General features: G+C 40.2%; 1 protein-coding gene across 2 annotated transcripts; it reads right to left on the minus strand.

The window, feature by feature from the left end:
• Positions 1 to 4,281: 4,281 nt before the first annotated feature.
• On the minus strand, positions 4,282 to 16,646 carry CCDC82 (coiled-coil domain containing 82). Of its 2 annotated transcripts, none has more exons than XM_065729996.1 (7): positions 15,973 to 16,646; positions 15,090 to 15,312; positions 13,903 to 13,995; positions 12,627 to 12,751; positions 11,760 to 11,930; positions 5,116 to 5,301; positions 4,282 to 4,557 (listed from the first exon to the last, which is right to left on the minus strand). In XM_065729996.1, exons 1-7 carry the CDS (start codon positions 16,630 to 16,632, stop codon positions 4,492 to 4,494), a joined length of 1,524 nt encoding a protein of 507 aa, XP_065586068.1. In that variant the 5' UTR covers positions 16,633 to 16,646; the 3' UTR covers positions 4,282 to 4,491. The 2 variants fall into 2 exon arrangements, with proteins under 2 accessions (XP_065586068.1, XP_065586069.1); XM_065729997.1 differs by having other exon boundaries at positions 4,486 to 4,557; positions 5,078 to 5,301.
• Positions 16,647 to 18,147: the final 1,501 nt, after the last annotated feature.

Below are 18,147 nucleotides of genomic sequence, written 5' to 3' on the forward strand. Positions count from 1 at the left end.
AGCTCCTGAATAATTGATGACATTTTTTTCCCCCCCGTCTGACAACAATAACACGTGGCCTTTTGAAATGCTGCTGTAATCTCACGTGAGCTGTCATGCCTGAGTATTTTTCTGTGTGAATTTGCTCCTGTCCAAATCAGCAAAGCACACGCTCGTGCTCACCGCGGAAGTCCCATTGCTCCCATTAATGTTCCAAAAAGTGAAGGAAAAGGCCGTGTAGAACCTGTGTCACTTAAAAAAATGAGTTCATGCTTAAATCTGGCCACATACTCCTCATCTGTGTTTAGCAATCATGTATCAAATGACTTGGGTTGCATTAACTCCGTTGAAATGGCACATGCTTAGTGTCAGTGCTGCAGAGAATCCTGCAAACCAGGGCTCTCAGCTTTCAGCCGTTCCCACTGTTTGCTTTTCAGTGAAGGTTCTCAGCCATTGGAATGACTGCAGCTATAAATACATGTAGGCATGCTGGATATCCCATACGTTGCTCAACTTCAGAGCAGAGCTGTGAACTGGCTGCACCTGGATCTCTTTCCTTGTCCTGGAAGTTTGGACACAAGGCTCACGCGTGATTGCACTGAGAACTGCACAGCAGCCATCTTCCACACACCTGGTTTTTCGGTCAAGAATATAATCCCCAGAGAAACCTACACCTTATTTAATAAATAGCAGGGAAGAGAAAAAACACGCAACGAAAACCCACTTCATCCCATATGACCTAGAAAAATACCGAAGTTCACAGACTGATCAGGGAAGTTTATGGACCAAAGGGGGCATTGTCAGGTTCCTTCAGTACTGCTCCACGCACTCCTCACACTCTCCCTTGTCTGGTCAGTCATGTTTTCTCACATTCTTTTGTCTCATCTCTAAATTCAGGTTAGAAATGGCTATTTATTATTTCTCAGAGTGGAATCAGCAAGTTCACTTTTTAAAGTGTATTTCATGTGTGCTGGCTGTTTCTCTTGGAGTGGTACTGTATTTGCATGCGTTTATCTAACACACCCACTCTGTTTATCCAGGAAGACTTAAGGATAAAACTACAAGCCTTTATTTATCCAAATAAAAGTAAACTAGAAGAGCTAAGCATGGGAATTGCCTGTAATTGCCTACTGAGCTACTCGAAATAGCTGCTTTTGGGAAACAGGAGAAGCCTTCTCTGTTTAAGAAATACATATCAGCTATCTCCTGTTAGCGAAGTTTGCCGTCCTGGCTTGATCCACAGATGACTTTACTTCTGAAAAGAGAGGGACAAAAGGAGAAGAAACACTTCACACTTCCCTGCTGGTACTGGACACAGAATATATACCTTCTCTCCTAGAAGTACATCCTGTTTGGAAGGCTGATCCTGTGCAGAAATATACTGTGTGGAATTTTATCGTTATCATAGTCCCAGGCTACGGAACTTCAACTAGAGCAGATGATTGAAACCCTACAGGAACTAAAGCAATTTCCAAGTATGATCATTAATCACCTGCTCCAGTTCTAATCACATACTGATCTCTCCTCATTGTTGCATTAAGACAGGCACTTTATCTTAATTAGAGTTACGACTTCAAAAACTAAAGACAATTAAAAATGCCCTATCAGAAGAAACGTTGTATCCTCTCACCCACTAAATCCACTCAAAGTCTCTGAAGTGGAAAGGAAAGCATGAAAGGCGGTCAGATCTCTGACCTCTCCCACTACTTGTTATTTTTCTCTACCACAAATATTCTTACTGCATTTGGACCTGAAAACCTTTCTTGGTAGGAGCCCTCTTTGCACTACGTGTAGCACATATCAGCTGCAGCCTATCCTGGAAAATCAGACCTGAACTTTAACATATATGGATCTTCTAAACAATTCTTTGATTTTTTCAAGTGGAGACAAATGTAAACACGTCCTAACGATTCTCTGCCCTGTAGAAGCTGTTCAGGTGAAACAGCAGCCACAAAAATATTATCACTTCCTCTGATCTCACTGAGAGGAACATCAAACTCTGAGAGACGACACACGTGCAAACGTTTTGTCAGCTCCCTGCCAAGCCACGTAGTCAGTTTCCTTCTGAAATAGAAATCAATGATGTCAATTCTAGGCATTTTCTGAGCTCAATAGTGATGTCACAGGCAAAACTCAGTCAACCCATGGAGGCACTTTCTTCCAAGAACTGCTGCAATTCATTTAAAGAAAGAAAAGCATAAGATCTTGAAAAAAAATGCCTGCTAGGACAAGAAAGAATTAACTAGCTCAGACTAACTAGGCAAACAAAGACGAGGTGAGAAACATCATCTGGGAGGCGGCAGGTGTACAGGAATGCTCAAAGTACACGATCAAAATTAACCACTGGAATCATTCCTTAATTTTCATTTTCAATCAGAATGTAGGTTTTCTTGAAATATTAAAATTACTTACTAAGTCAAAATTTCCCAAGTGTACTTTTGATTTTAGTAGCATTCAGATTGAATGTGGCAAAATGAGAAACACAACCATTCATTCCAGTAGCAATATTTTAACGTGGAAATTGTTCTGTAGAACTTTCAGAAAATTCAGAAGGCAGCACGATTTTATACTGCTTGGAAAGATCTGAGTGCGCTTCATTATGTGGTACAAGGTCCACTCCTTGCAAAGCAGTTTCCCTTCATGAGAGTAAAGTTACACCAAAAAATATTTTAAAGGAATCAACAGAAGTGTAGAGATTCTGTTAACAGGAAGAACTGGGGTACCAATGAGCACTGCTTCTCTTAAAGGGGTTATGCTTGAGACTGATTCCTGGGTACTCTTAAATTGATGGCTGAGTTCTTACCAACATTCCCTGAAAAACAGGGTGGACAACAAAAGAGAAAAGTTCCTTCAGCTTGGTAACTAGGGAGATAAGTATGATACAAAAAATACTAAAATATTTGCATATCTAACTGGCAATTAAGGTATGAAAATATCTTCAAGTATAAGCTCACAAGTTTGAGAGCAAGTCTCAGGCTACTGGGATTTTTCACCAACAAAAGTGGTGTACCGGAGAACTGATACTAGCTCACTAACACCATATAAACCCATTACTGAATTTCAACCCCCTAAAATATGAAAATTGTTCATTACTTACAAGGAATGCTGGAAAAAGACTACTGAATAATGAATCAAAGTTACAGTCCTACAGAAAAAAAGCCACCAGATTATGACAGTTATGTGGTATGTCTGGCAGTAGTTGCCCAGCTGGTCAGCACATTACCAGTAGAGTGGTACATCAGACACAAGAAGTTCTTACGGACAAATATGTGAAAATATAGGTTTCCTTAGTTTAGTTCTGAGAAGGCAACTTGTTAAAAAAAATCTAGAGGGTTGTCAGCAACATTTCTGCTACTGAGCTTCTCAGCCATAACAGACTAACAAGAATATGTGCAAACTGCAGGATCTAGGAACAGTTCCCAACAGGATTCAAAACTCTGAATCACAGAATCATAGGGGTTGGAAGGGACCTCTAGAGACCATCGAGTCCAACCCCCCCGCCCCCCCATCTCTTCTTAGGTTATGTCAATTAAACTTTATATGGAGCACAGAATACCAGGATGGAGTAGCCAACATACTACCTAACCCTTCCCAGTCTTCAAAGTCTACTCTACTGGCCCCAAGGCAAACCATACATCATGATTCTAAGTCACTCCTACTTTCTGTTGCCAGATGATACTGGAAGAATTCTTGCTTAGCTTGCGTGGACACATTAATCCATTGTTTTAATTGTTTTTTAGTTACTATAAGTTGTTGCCATTATGTTTGCACAACACGATTTGACATTTAAGATCTCAGTAAGTTGCCTCAGACAGCATCAGAAAGAAAGCTGTGGGGCCAAGCGTTCACCTAGATGGCTGTGCCAGCCTCAGTCTGTAAGATGCCTATTATGGGACTCATCACCTACTCTCTAAAGAGGAATGACAGTTGTGCAGCAAATATAGTCAGGATTGTATAATATTTCTCCTGCTGCCTTGCAACAGTCTATAGGAGTTCCTCAGAGGGGAAATAAGTCTTTGCATTTGGGTCCTTTTCATCACAACTTTTATTTTGAATGGTTGAACTTGCTTGTGAATTTACAGCAAGGAAGGTATGGTGCAAGTTATATATATTACTGTGTAACACAGTCTTACCTTTCCAAACATTCCTACTTCAAGAAGTCTCAAGAGCTCCTACCTTCCCAGTGATATGGCTTGGCATCAATAGGCAGAGCTATTGTTTCACAAGTAAAAAGATATTGATCTGTTATTTTTAAGAATAAAAGGAAGCTTGAAGTAACCAATGCACCAAGAATGGAAGGACTGATTTGGTAAAACTTCAGGTTATTATTCACACAGATGAAAAAAGATACAGGATATTCTTAAACAGTAGTTTACAGACCCATGGATGTAAGCATAATACAGCCTTAGAGGTTCTTAGAATCTTGAAGAACACGCAGAAGTGAAGTGCATACAGATAAAATAGGCCATTCGTTTTTTTTACAGGATATCTTTAAAAGAGCTCTATGACCACTTAATCAATTTTTTCTTCTTGGAAACTGTCTGCATTGTTCATGTAGCTTTCAAGATCATTACATTTCTGCAAATAAAATAAAACTTGTATTACTTTATCAAGGTAGAACAACTGAATTATGAAAAAAAAAATCTTCCTGTGTTTTTCTTCAATGCATTAAGAAGCATGCCAATAATAATTCAGAAGCAAAGATATCTGAAAGCTTGCTAAACGTACTGAGTTATCTTAACATATTATTCATAAAGTGTTTCTGAATAAGTCAAAGTACTCCAGTGTAAAGAGAAAAGTGTTCTTACTGTGCCTCATGTATGTTTCCAGCCTTCAGAAGTTACAGCTTGAGTTTGTTGTGGTGCTGCTTCCAAATGAAACAGGAGCCTGCCCATCACAGCCCCGAGATCATGCAGCTGCCAGAAAGCTTAAAGCCAGGAGCTGACAAAACCCCGTGTGAAAGCACAGGGCATACAACAGCTTGAGAGATGGAGTCAGCAGAAGCGAATGAATGCTTAGGCTAAGTTATAATTGGCAAAAATCCGTAATTCAGAAATAAACAATTAATTAAATTGCATTTCATCTCAGTTTATTTTACCTGCTTTAGAAACAGTAAATCAAGTAACTCAGTTATACCTTCCGAATCCACCCCGTTTCTTCCAGCTGGCTGAAAAGTCGCTCAACTGTGTCTTTAACTGGTTCATCCTCAACGCCATCCAACCTGGTAATGGAGCTGCAGTCCACATACAGCTTGTACTTGAAGTGCTTCAAATCGTGGTAAACTTTAGTACGATCTGCACACACTAGGCCAACCTTCAAAACCTAGAGCGAAGGAAAGTTTCTCAGGTAAAACAGTGACCATCATGACGATATAAAGGATGGCTCAGTCAGCCTATCTAATAAAATGTTATCAGTCAGCCTAGGAGATTTTGATAATGAAATAAGTGATGCAACATGCATAAAAATAAAAGAGTAAAACCATGTAGATTTCATTATCACGGTGGAATAATTTTGGTGCAAGCAGGCAGCATGCAAGTCTATGCAGTGGCAGCTCATCAGCACTGTGTTCTTGCAAAACCTGTACAAAGCTGTGTTTATAATTAGTAGCATCTCTGCTGTCTCCAGGAGGAACTCTACAAACTCACAAGCATTTGAGACAACCATCACACTGTGAAAGCAGAGAAACTGTCTGACTACTTCTGCTTTGAAAGTGCAGTCCTGTCCCAGGGACAGGAAACACCAGTTCTGGTGTTCTGTAGACTGAATAATATTCAGTTATTTTTGTAGTACATACATCTAACTACAAATAAATATGTACATATAAATGTATTAATAAATACCTAGATATTAGATTTCATAACATTAATATCTGAAAATCCAAGTTTCAGACAACGCAGATGTTAATGTGTAACTATCTGGGAGATGCATCTACACAACAATGCTGTAGAAATGAAAGCCTCAGCATCTCCCAGTTATTTGCAGCTTTAGTTCTACAATCTCCACAGAGAAAAGATAGGAACATTTTTCTTTGGAGCAGTCATTTGCAGGTAAATGGATGGTGAATACATGTAGACAATACATGTCGGAGCACAGCTCAGAGTATTTTAATCCTCAGATGTAACATTAAATAGAGGTGAGTATTTGGACAAGCCTTGAACTCACCTCTTATAGAGGGGGTGCTTAGCTAAAAATTCTGAGTAATACATTCACTGCGGGAATCTTCAGCAATTAAATGTTCACTAAGAGTAATTGTGTGTAACTGTGAGCATGCATAGACATTCAAAAGCATCAAAGACCATCTACATTTAAAAACATTTTACATGAGTAAGTTACGTGCCATTTCCACAGGAGAAATAGCGTTAAGTAAATACAGTGGCAAATCTAAATGACCCCAAGCTGCACCAATTACTATTTCAACCCACGGAGACAAATATGAACAAATAAGTCTACATCAGGCTGGTTTTTGGATTCAGATTTTCTACTCTCAAAAGCAAGAGAATTAATACATGTATGAAGAAATGTAGGTCTTGATACACCTAAAGAGAAACTGATTAAGCTACTAAGAACCAAAAACACCCAAAAAAACCCCATGCTTCAAGAGCATCTGTCCAAACTTTGTTACATCTTCGAGAGTAACAAGCAAGTAAAGGGCTAAAAGTCAAAATTCTCTGCATCAGTAACAGAAGCTATGATTGCTTCAGAATACACCCACAATTTTCAACTAAGCACTTCCTATACTGCAAAATGATCAATTCTGAGGCACAACAGCAATGCCCTTTGTTGCAGCTCTTGGTAACCGTCTGAATATTCCTTTAAAGTACTAGATGTTATAGTTTTAATCAATGCTTACATCCTGCATCTTCAGGAAAACTTCCTAAATGCATGACCAAGTGGTTGCATCTGTAAGCAGTTCCCTAAAGCATCTGGCCTACTTGCACAGCCTCACCTGAGCTGTACCTACTGACAATAGCAGGAATTTGCCTAGACAATTTTTATGAAAATGAATGCAAATTTAAGACTATGTATTTTATTAAATATCTTTTTATATACTTCAGTTTCTCAAATACATTAACCAGCAGCTTTGGTGGTATAAGCAGGTGAAATATCACTTAAGCCAATGGAGGCATGCTAACTTAAAAGGTCTTTTGATCTGACCTAAAATATCTATAAACTGACAGTTTCACCAACTTGAGATAACAAAAAATTTCTGCTCTACAGTGCAATTCTCTTGTGATCATGTACATGTACCCACAGGCAGCTTCACTGTCTATGCGTGCCCAAAGCTGAAAAGCTAAGGCTTGTGTTCAGTGCTAGTGGTGCTTTTAATGAGCAAGGCCTACTAACCAAGGCAAAACCTTGACGTATTCAAATTTCCAGAAGTAACACATCAAAAAATGAAGCAATCAAAACTTGAAACGTGGCGTTTCATAGGGTATTTTATAGCTTTTTAAGAATTCCCTGTAATGAAGTGTGGTACGTGGAACACTACTTGATCTAAAGTAGGAGATGTAACACTGCATTCTGACAGTCTGTCAGGCCCAGTTCCTGCCCTGTGATAATAGCTAACAGGACACATTTGGAAAGGTGGTATAAGGTACAGGAAAAAACACCAGGATGTACGTGTATTACCACACAACTTCTAGCAGTCAGCAATTAAGAAATCCTATATCATATTCCATACCTTGGAATGAGCTTCCCAAGAACCTGTCTAATCCCTTCTAGGAGCCAATTTCTTTTTCTTTTTTTTTTTCTCCTGAGTACCTTGTGGTAATAAGTTTCATAGTTTATTTTTGTGTGAGGTGTAAAGAATTTACAGACTGGAAAAGTGCCAGAGGAAAAAAGTTAAATATCATACAGTGCCATTACGTATTGTGTTATAAGCGAGACAGATTGTCTAAAAATACAATGTTATTTCAGAATGCAGCTTTGGAAGGAATCTCAGTACTGTACACATTCTAATTTGTTCCCCCTTGCAGTCCTCAGTGGCTCTATCCTAATGCTTAACTTATCTCCTCAAGCTGGCCGTATCAGCCAAAGCTGTGTTAAATCACTTTGTATGGAATGCAGAAGCATAGCCTGACAACAGCGTAACATACAGTGACTGAATTCATGCCATCCAAGCATAGATATAAAAGGAAATAGAACACCAAGACTGAGAGCAGAAAACAGTTTACAATCCTGGTGACACAGGAGTAGAGAAGCGTGGGGGACACCTGAACTGTTGAATTCTCTTTGACCATGGAGGGATGAGAATTGGCAGCTACTCACAACAATCATTGCAAGCCTAAGCAAAACTGAAACAGCTGTTTCTCTTCAGGCCTATTGGCAAAGCAGAACACTTTAGAGACGAGAGAAAAGGAAAGTTTTATGCAGAAGAAGGGTTGGAGGTCTGGTTTTGTTCTCTACACGACCACTTTTCTTGGGTACTTTCAAATAAAACTTTAGAAATAGTTCTAATATGTATTTCCATTCAATCTGATTTGGTGGTGCTGAACTGCCTTCTTTCAATTACTTTGTTGAAGTGTCAGTTTTATGTAGCTCCCTTGGCCCTTTTTGTTCTTTCTTTTCCCTCAATTGGTGGTGGTCGATCAAAGTGCTGCCAGAAAAGCTTCAAAAACCAACTCGAAAACAGTATCTTTAGCAGCCTCAAACACAGGTCACTATAGGAATAGGAATGCTGCATTAGGAAACCATTGCTAAGAATTACTGCAAAGTGCTCAATCACTCTCCTGAGTCTGTCTATTCTACAGCCTCTGAGCTATACCGAGTGTGCATGTGGCAGGCATCTCACCAGACACTGGGCTGTGCAGAGGAAAGAAGAAGCTTCATCTTCTATTGTTTATTTGAAGAGAATAAAAATGAAGTGGAAAGAAAGTTTAACGTTCATTTGGAAAACACTTCAGATATCTAAAGTGAAGAACAGCTGATGGAGGAGAACATTTGGAGAGTAATATGAGGACCTCTACTCAGCTTCCAATTTAATGGTGGAAATATTAGTGAAGATGAAATTTTTGCACTACTCCTTTTATTATTTCTGCTCAGGTAAGGTGCACACTTCCCACAAAAAACAGATTTTTAAATTAGCGATCCCCCTGGCATACAGATCTCTAAATGTAGAGAAAGGACTTCACTATGGGTATATATATATGTATATATGCAGTATCAGTGTGAGCAAGATGATTCCCCACATCGTACAGACTTAGTATTTTCCTGCAATAAATAAGTGGAAAAACCAAGTTCCTAATTATCATACAAGCAGATACTTAACAAACCAGTATTAAGAACAACTGTTCTGCACGTTCTGAAATCAGTTTTAAGAACAAAACCTGCAGCACAGGTTTACCACACTATGCATCAGTTGCAGAGCCCATTACGATGCCATGACAGTCACAACAACATCCCTCAAGTTTTTAAGTGAGAACGCTGGCAGAGATGCAAACGAGCTGCAGTAAGGTGAACTGCAGTAAGGTAAGCTTCCAGTTTGTTGAAGACTTAGTGTATGAATTCCTATCACACCCTATTTCAAAACATGTGAATACATCTTGCACTGACACTTCTGTCTTTTCAGCAAGTACTGAAGTGCTTCATCTGTACCCTGAAATTATTTTACATGCATAAAGGAAAGGAATATACCTTCAGCATCTCCTGAAAGGGAAGAAAAGCAGAACTTTGGCATCAGCTTGGTACACAGATACAGCAGTACCTTACACTTATAAACAGTGTTTTGAGGTTATCAGAGGAGGTCACAAATTACATTACTTAGGAAGGCCATATGCATACATAATCATACCAAATACAATTAGCTGTACATTTGATGTGGGCATCCCTAAGTACTGGGAACACACAGGTTCTTAAGATTCAAGATCTTTAAAAGTCTCAGCCCTGAAATGTAAAATCTAGAATGGCCGCCTAACGCAACATTATGTAACAAAGATACCTTTCCTTCCAAGAACATAATTTAATCCAATATGTCCTAGTAAAGGCAATTGAATGGAAAAAAAATGCAGGATTACTGAAAGGGAAACGCTTTCTAGCTTGAACAAGTTGTTCTGCAGCAAAGAAGAAAAGATTCTAATAGGAAATACAGAAGTAGTTAGAAACAAGCCTTCTCTGAAGATCAAGTTTCAAGTGTCAGCACAACTGAGCCATCAAGGTACTTGGACCTGAGTGAACAGCTACATGGGAAATGGCAGATGTGAAAACATCTGAAGAATAAAGCAGTAAAATCCTGAGTAGGCTGCACTTGGATGTTACAGTGACAGTGGCACTATTCCACTCCACATTCTGACCTACAGTAAACAACAGTAGGAACACACAGGCACACTCCTGGAACAGTAGGCATGGAACTAGCAAACTGACCCAGTGTAGAATAAACCTTTCACCAACAAAGTAGGAAACACAGCCATTCAATGGAGATGATTGCCCATTACACAGAAAGTTGCTTTTATAATGTTTCTGAAAGCTAATTAATGCAAGACTCCTGCTGGGAATGTCTTAAGGGCATTATAGGCACACAAAAAGGTAAAGGGCTTTCAAGTCATCCAATTTCAGTGAAAAGGCATTCTGATATTTAGAACAGATGTAACTCTGAGGCAGATGTCATTCCTGATTTAAAGCCTCAGACTTCTGGCACAGAGGAGATAGGATCTATTCAAGATTTTTTTAAAAGTCACAGTATTTCTCAGGTAGTGCTAAAAACCAGGAATGCCAGGCACGTTGAAAGCAACACATGGCCATGTAGGTTTTTTTACTGCTATAGATGTTTGCATTTCTTTAAAACATGCTTTAGGATTTTGAATCATCGATTGAATGTTCTCTGACTGAAGAAACAAACGACTTGAGAAATAACAGATCGGTGCTCATAACTTCAGTTAGCAAGCAAATCTTTATATGAGCTGTCAGCCTCGATGACACAAAAAAGACAAACATGCTGAGCAGGATACGTAGGATACCAGGTACCTAGAGAGTTTCCTTCTCCTGAATATGACTCAAACTACAGAGACTCGAAATGGAAGAAAAATTGAGTTAAATGTCAATTTTGATTTGAATGCAGTAACGATCAATGAAACCTATCTCATGCCAGTTAATCAAAACCAATTAAAGAGGAACTACAGGTCTTCCACCAATTTTCCTCTTATGGATGTGACACGCTCTAGAACTGTGCTTATAATGGAAAACAAAATAGGTAAATAAATAAAGCTAGGTTTAAAGTCCTTTTTTTTTATCATGAGGTTCAGCTCACAACTGGATATACGTACTAGTACTTAATACAATATAAGTACTCGTGCTGTAATAGGTACTAATATTAAGTGGCAAAGCTGAGATAGAAACTGCAAACCAACCATAGAATCACAAAATCGTAGGGGTTGGAAGGGACCTCAAGAGATCATTGAGTCCAACCCCCCTGCCAAAGCAGTTCCCTACACCATAGAGTTGCAGCTGAAAACAAAGGTCTTGGAAACAAACAAACAAACAATGATTTATTTACCTGGTAAAATTCATTTTTATTTGAGGATAATTTTTGAGAACTTTTCCCCAGGATGTAGGGGCTCAGGGGTCAGAAGGGAAGAGGCTATTCCTTCTCACTTTCATATGAACTTCCTCCACAATTCCTATCTAAATCCAGCAGCAAAATGGTTGTCACATTTTAAAAATGAAGGGGAGTTTAGACTTAGAAACACAGTAGCTGTCAGGTGCTGACAGGACCTCTATTTGTATGATTTTGCATAACACTAGACAAAGCTTAAAAATAATGATATAAGGTGCTTGTTTAAAATTACCTGTTTGTCATCTGACATGAAGTCATCTGCTTCCAGAGTTGTACTGTTATAAAGCTTTCCAAACAGTAGCACCTTAAACTTACAATACCGATTCATTTCACATGCCTGACATGACATATTTGTTGGATTTTCCAGGGTTATGTGAACATCTGGGTAACAATCCACACGCTCCTGAAAAACAGATTTCAGGTAACATTAAAGAATCTCCATGAACATGAACAGGTTGCTAAGTGCTTTCAGCTCACGTAGAATTAGTGTAAGAGGAACCAAAGATTCAAACCCGAAACCTTTTGATATTCAGTTGTGAACATATACCTTCTCTATTGCTAACACTTCACTCAGTTCTCTTCAATTTGGCTTCAGTTCTAAAGAACTGCTCGTGCATCCAGGCATTTAGCTCTCTTTCATGTCCCCTCCCTGTTTTTGGTTTGTTTTTTTTTTTGGAGGGTCTGAAGGTGGCAACCATATGGGTTGGCCTACTTCAATATCTCACCACTGGCCCATACTCCATTATTACAGTGATTACTAGGTCAACACGGGTACACTAACAGTATTCTACTAATGCAGTGATTAGGCTACTGAATATTGGCCTCAGATCTTTGGGGCTGTAGAAGATGCATTATGAATGTGCTAGCTGTTCTTTTTGTGAGAGGAAGATTTAAATTGTGTTGGAACACTGAATAAGTGCCAAGAAGTCCTCTACAAGGCACCTGGTGAAGTTAGCAGGAGAAGCACTGAGGTCACGGAGAACATACACCTATATGGTTATGCTACTGGTACTGAGAATTACACTATTGAAAAAATCTGCCAGTAGAAGTATGATTGGGAGACCACTTCACTGTTGTAGTTGCAGCAGATGCTACAAACCTTGTACCGGTCTTTCCAGCGACTTCTAGAGACTAAGTTGTCAAGGCGGGGCTGAATGTAACGGTCATCCAAATAACGAAGCGAGAGCAACATATCTTGTGCATACTTCTTTTGTCTCGTTCCATCTGTTCAGTGAGAGCCATTATTGATTTGCTGACCATCAGATGCTGTACATGTTTCTTCAAGTAAAATTTCCAAGGTCATTATGCTTCAGTACGCTGAGATCCATGAATGATTTTAATAAATTACTACTGAATTTACTGCTGTTAGTTACTTATATAAGTGATACATGCCTCTTTGATAAACTAACCCATGAAAACAAACTGTTCTGACTTGCTTCCCAGCAGAAATTTTGACAGTGCTCCTCTGCCCCATCACTTCTGATTGACACACAGAAACCGACCTTCAGCCTTCAGCAGCAGTCACGTGTCTGCTGTTAAGCAACATAAATATTTCCAAATATTTACTCAAGCAAATGAAATAAACTACAAGAAGATAAGTGAAACTACAACTATTCTGCAATTATCTTTCAGATATGTGCTAGACTCCAAGATTTAAACAGCACTTGCATAGCTTCAAGACAATCCTTACTCTCAGGCTTTGTATGTGCAGACATGCAAACTAGCTCAGTTACCTTTCTTAATACTTTAGCAATAGGATTAGCAAAGGGGCAAAAGAGAGAAGGTCTGCAGGCTCTCTTAGCTTTCTATATAAAAAATATTTGTCATTACCATTATAGCTACTTAAAATCTACAGTTCTTGCATGTATGTTTTCAGTAGGTCAGCTACAGTGAAAGCTCATGAGTTTGTGCTAGACTTTTAAAATGTTCATAATAAAAAGCAAGTCTAACACTAAATCAGCTGCTATTATTTTACACTAAAGGATCAGCTTCCCTGAACTCAGAAAAATCCATTTGAAATATTAGGTTATGTTCCCAGCATATGATATTCTTCAGAATACAACCTCTAACTCATCCTCATATCCCACCTTCCTCCCTTCAGCACTTGGCTTTCCACAGCCTGACACTGAGCCACCCGCAGAGCATCCATGTGATGCCTCTGGACCTACTCGTGGGGCTGCTATTCAGCCTCACTAGGCCACGTGCTGAAAGCTGCTTCCTCTGCCGAGAAGTACTGGCTGGAGTTGAAACTTACCTCGAAGAACAATGGTCAGAGAAAAAGAATCAAATACAGAATAATTGCCCTAACTGAAGGTATTTATTAATTCTATGCATGCACTGCATGCGTCACTGTATCTGTAATGCAGTTTACTCACCATACAGTGAACTCAGGAAAGTTCCATCAATTGCATTTATGAGGAAAGCCTTCACTACTCTTTGGAAATGTTCATAAGGACTACTGCGACATACTGGAAAAAAACACAATATAAACACATACAAACACAAACGTATGCTATCATTAAATTATTATTATTTTTTATTACTACAAATATTGAACTTTCAAGTCATTTAAGTGCGGGTTTAAAAATAACACTAACGTCCCATATCCAAAATCCTCATTTAAGATCTTGCATTTAAATAGTGCTTCTGATCCCAGTGATCATAACCAAATTTAGCACATCTTAAAGTCACACCTCCTTTCATCATGAGCCCACAGGAAGAACTACAACCACGAATGTAAGAAATTGTTTTATGCATAGCAGGAATTGCTGTAAACCACAGCGGGTCGTGATTTTTTTCCTAACTTTCTTTTGAGTACATGCAATTCTGCTCATATCTTAATGGGGAAGAAGTACCAGAAATGCATGCAACCATCTACAATAGCACTGACTATCCTATCCTGGCAGTACAAACCTGCTTCTAAAATAATATATGTGAGAGGGGAACTTGAGCATAAACTTCTGGCACAGATTTGTCACCAATCCAGGTACCAGTTTCCATTAAGTTAAAGGAACTTGACTGATGAGAGAGGCATTCTGACCGTGTTGTTGGTCTAAAACTGAGCACAGAACTCAAAAACCTCTTTGGAGTCTCACTGCATTAAAAAAAACAACCTCCTCCCCTCACAAAACAAAACAAGACAAAATTAATAACAAGAAAACAGAAGACCCAAACTGAAAGACTCCTATATGTTACAGTTCAGAACAGAGGAAAAAGTATCTGTTCTTGGGGTTTATCACAAGATGAAGGTTTTGTGTCTCAAAAAGAATAGCTCCATCCTAAAGTAGAACAACATAAAAAAAAAAAAAAATGATCAGAATTACAGGGTTCCCCTTCCTCCCCTCTACGTTATACCCTCCCTTTAATAAGATACAGAAGGACTATAAAAGCTTACTGTGGAAGCAGTGAGTACTCTCACAATAAATGAAAGCCTTTCAGGAATGTATCCTTTTCAACTATCATATCCCGTTACACAGCATTATTTTGTATTTAGTAATGAATACTTATTTTGTCACTTTTTAGTGAGTTGTAGATACAGAATTGTCACAGATTTTTAACTTACAGTGTGGGATGTGGTATGCCAGCAATTTGCTATTTGATGCATTTAGTTCTTTCTGCTGCAGATGCTTTTCACTCTTTACGTGCTCCTTGTTGTCATCATCATCTTCGTCATCATCAACTATGAAATCTTTCAAGCTCCCACTGTCAGTTTCACTGCCTTCTGGTGGTGTGAGGAGCAGTTGACAGAACGGTTCCTCTTCTATTTCTGCTTCATCATCAGAATCCTTTGTTTAAAAGTATTTTAAAGCAAATAAATTACGTTTAGTATTTGCACTAAGAAAATACTATCTCTACTGGACTTCGACCTTCTAATAACGCCATTTGTTTGGTTAACAAGAAATAATATATTTCCAGAAACACATCTTTCTGTGCCATGTAACAATTACTTTCCATTTAAATCAGCCCTTTCCACATACCTCACTTCAGTGACACAGACCAAATAGGAATCGATACCTCAATTTTTACTTGATGCTAAGTTACTTCAACTTTGTTTCTCAAAAAAAGTAATACCATATTCTCCTCATGCCTCTCTTTTTTACAGAGAACTGAGTGTCAAATGTTTCTTTCCCTTCTGACTACATAGGGAGGACAGCTAACTGCATTCTAAGCTGCTCAGTCAACTGAATGCCTGAAAGAATAAGAAGAAATTCTTAAATCTTCATCGATCAGAATTAAACTAAAAAAAAAAGAAAAGGGTTTCAAGATAAAGGTTTTTAGCAGTCAGTATTTTTATTTAGTTAATAGGTAACAACTGTTGAAATGTGACAGGATTAGTGATTTCTCAGGAATAAAACAACAAAAAAATCCTACTGATTAACACCTATTACTCATCATGTTCCCCTAAACTCACTAGGGGGACTGGTTCCCAACAATAAAATCCAGACCTTGCAATTTTCACTTCCAGAGGGGGTCCGAGTCGCTCTTTGCCTTGCGAGTTCCTTCAGTTTTGCCAGTACTTCCTGTTTCCTCTTAGCAGAAGCATTTTCTGCGGGGCTGCTTTGACCAAACTGCTGTTCTTGGGAGCTCTCATCCTCATTAATCACACAGCGGCGCTTAGCAAAAACTTTCCTAACAAGTATGTCGCTGTCCTCACTGTCCTCACTGTCATCCAGCACGGAGCTGTTGAACCTTCTTCGCTTTCCGGGCACAACGCATTCATCCTCACCATCCTCAGGTATTTCTCCACCGTGGGTTTTCTCCTCCTGATCTGAAAGGTTGCTCTTCACATCACTTTCATCTTTCTCACTTTCTGACACGGCTGACTCTTCCTCTTCCGAGGTAAACAAGGACTGCTCATCGCTGTCAAACAGGATCAGCTCTCTTTTAGTGCGTCTCCAGTCCACTCGGGATTTGGATGGTGGTTTGGCTCCTGCTGCCTTATTCCTTGTTTCATATCTTCTGACGAATGCCTCCATGGGGAAGCTGTGGTAACACACCATAATACAACCCCTGTGACAAGGCCATGTTACCCCATACCAAAACAAGCACCACCACCCATCACACTCCCGTTGCATCGTGTTGTGTTGCATCCCATCCCATCCCATCCCATCCTATCCCATGCCATCCCATGCTATCCCATGCTATCCCATGCCATCCCATGCCATCCCATCCCATCCCATCCCATCCCATGCCATCCCATCCCATCCCATCCTATAATCCTATCCTATCCTATCCCATCCCATCCCATCTCATCCCATCCCATCCCATCTAATCTCATCATCTCATCTCATCTCATCCCATTCTGTCCCGTCCCGCTACCATTCCCACTCCCTCAGCGCTCCTCTGACCGCTACCGTTTCCCGCGTACCAGCGCCCAAGAGGCTAAGCATAGGATACCGCCCCCTGGAGCTCAGCGCGCCGCCATTGGCTGATTCTCCCTGTCACTCATCTGACAGGATGTTTACGGAAGTGCCGGAAGGCCGCGGGGAGGGGATGGTCGTCACGTGGTTGAATCGCGTTCTGTGGGTAGGGGCGCGGTGCTGCAGATCCGGAGGTGGAGGGTTCGAGTCCTCCCCCCGCCCTCTGAGCCTCGTCTGGCAGGCTGGAGTAGAGCTGGTGTGTGATGGGCTGGTTGTGACTGCAATTCAGCCTGGTCAGGGTGTGTTCCTGAAACTCTCTGGGCTTCTGTGGTTTGCGATAAGTTGGCCTCTGGGGCATGGCTGCCCTGTATGTCACTGTGTAGAATCACAGAATCATTTGGGTTGAAAAGGTGGAGGTGATTCTGCACCTCTGCACTGCTCTTGTGAGACCCCACCTGGAGTATTGTGTCCAGTTCTGGAGCCTCCAGCACAAGAAGGACATCAAGCTGCTGGAGAAGGTCTAGAGGAGGGCCATGAAGATGTTCAGAGGGCTGGAGCACCTCTCCTATGAGGACAGGCTGAGAGAGCTGGGGCTCTTCAGCTTAGGGAAGACAAAGCTCTGATGACACCTTACAGTGGCTTTCTACAACCTTAAGGGGGCCTACAGAAAAGCTGGGAGGGACTTTTTATAAGGGCATGCATCGACAGGATGAGGGGAAATGGTTTTAAACTGGAAGAAGACAGATTTAGACTAGATATTAGGAAGAAATGCTTTGCTGTGGGAGTGCTGACACATTGGAACATGTTTCCCAAAGTCTGTGGGTGCCCCTTCCCTGAAGTTGTTCAAGGCTAGGCTGAATGGGGCTATGAGCAACCTGGTCTAGTGGGGAGTGTCCCTGCCTGTAGCAGGGGGGATGGAAGCAGATGATCTTAAAGATCCCTTCCAGCCCAAACCATTCTATGACTCATTCTATGAAAGGACCTTTAGAGATCCTCCAATTCCAACCCCCTGTCCTGGACAGGGGTACGTCCCACCAGATCAGGCTGCCCTGGGCCCCATCCAAACTGGCTTTGAATGCCTCCAGGGATGGGGTACCCATAGCTTCTCTGAGCAACCTGTTCCAGTGTCTCACCACACTCATCATGAAAAATTTCTTCCATATACCTTATTTAAACCTAATCTTTTGAAGCTTATAACCATTTCCTTTTGACCTATCATTACAGCCCCTGCAGAAGAGTCTCTCACACAGGTCACCAATG

This window comes from Cyrtonyx montezumae, unplaced genomic scaffold (assembly GCF_038088225.1).
Source record: "Cyrtonyx montezumae isolate F1298 unplaced genomic scaffold, pur_monq_1.0 scaffold_12, whole genome shotgun sequence".
Classification (NCBI taxonomy): domain Eukaryota; kingdom Metazoa; phylum Chordata; class Aves; order Galliformes; family Odontophoridae; genus Cyrtonyx; species Cyrtonyx montezumae.

Excerpts from the sequence above, each read along its gene's own strand:
- CCDC82 (XM_065729996.1), bottom strand. The coding sequence starts at position 16,632 with ATGGGATGGGATGGGATGCAACACAACACGATGCAACGGGAGTGTGAT. Across the intron at positions 12,752-13,902 it reads TTTCCTGAGTTCACTGTATG|ATGGAACGAGACAAAAGAAG; the intron begins GTGAGTAAACTG and ends CTCACTGAACAG. Across the intron at positions 5,302-11,759 it reads TCATGTCAGATGACAAACAG|GTTTTGAAGGTTGGCCTAGT; the intron begins GTAATTTTAAAC and ends CCTTCGCTCTAG.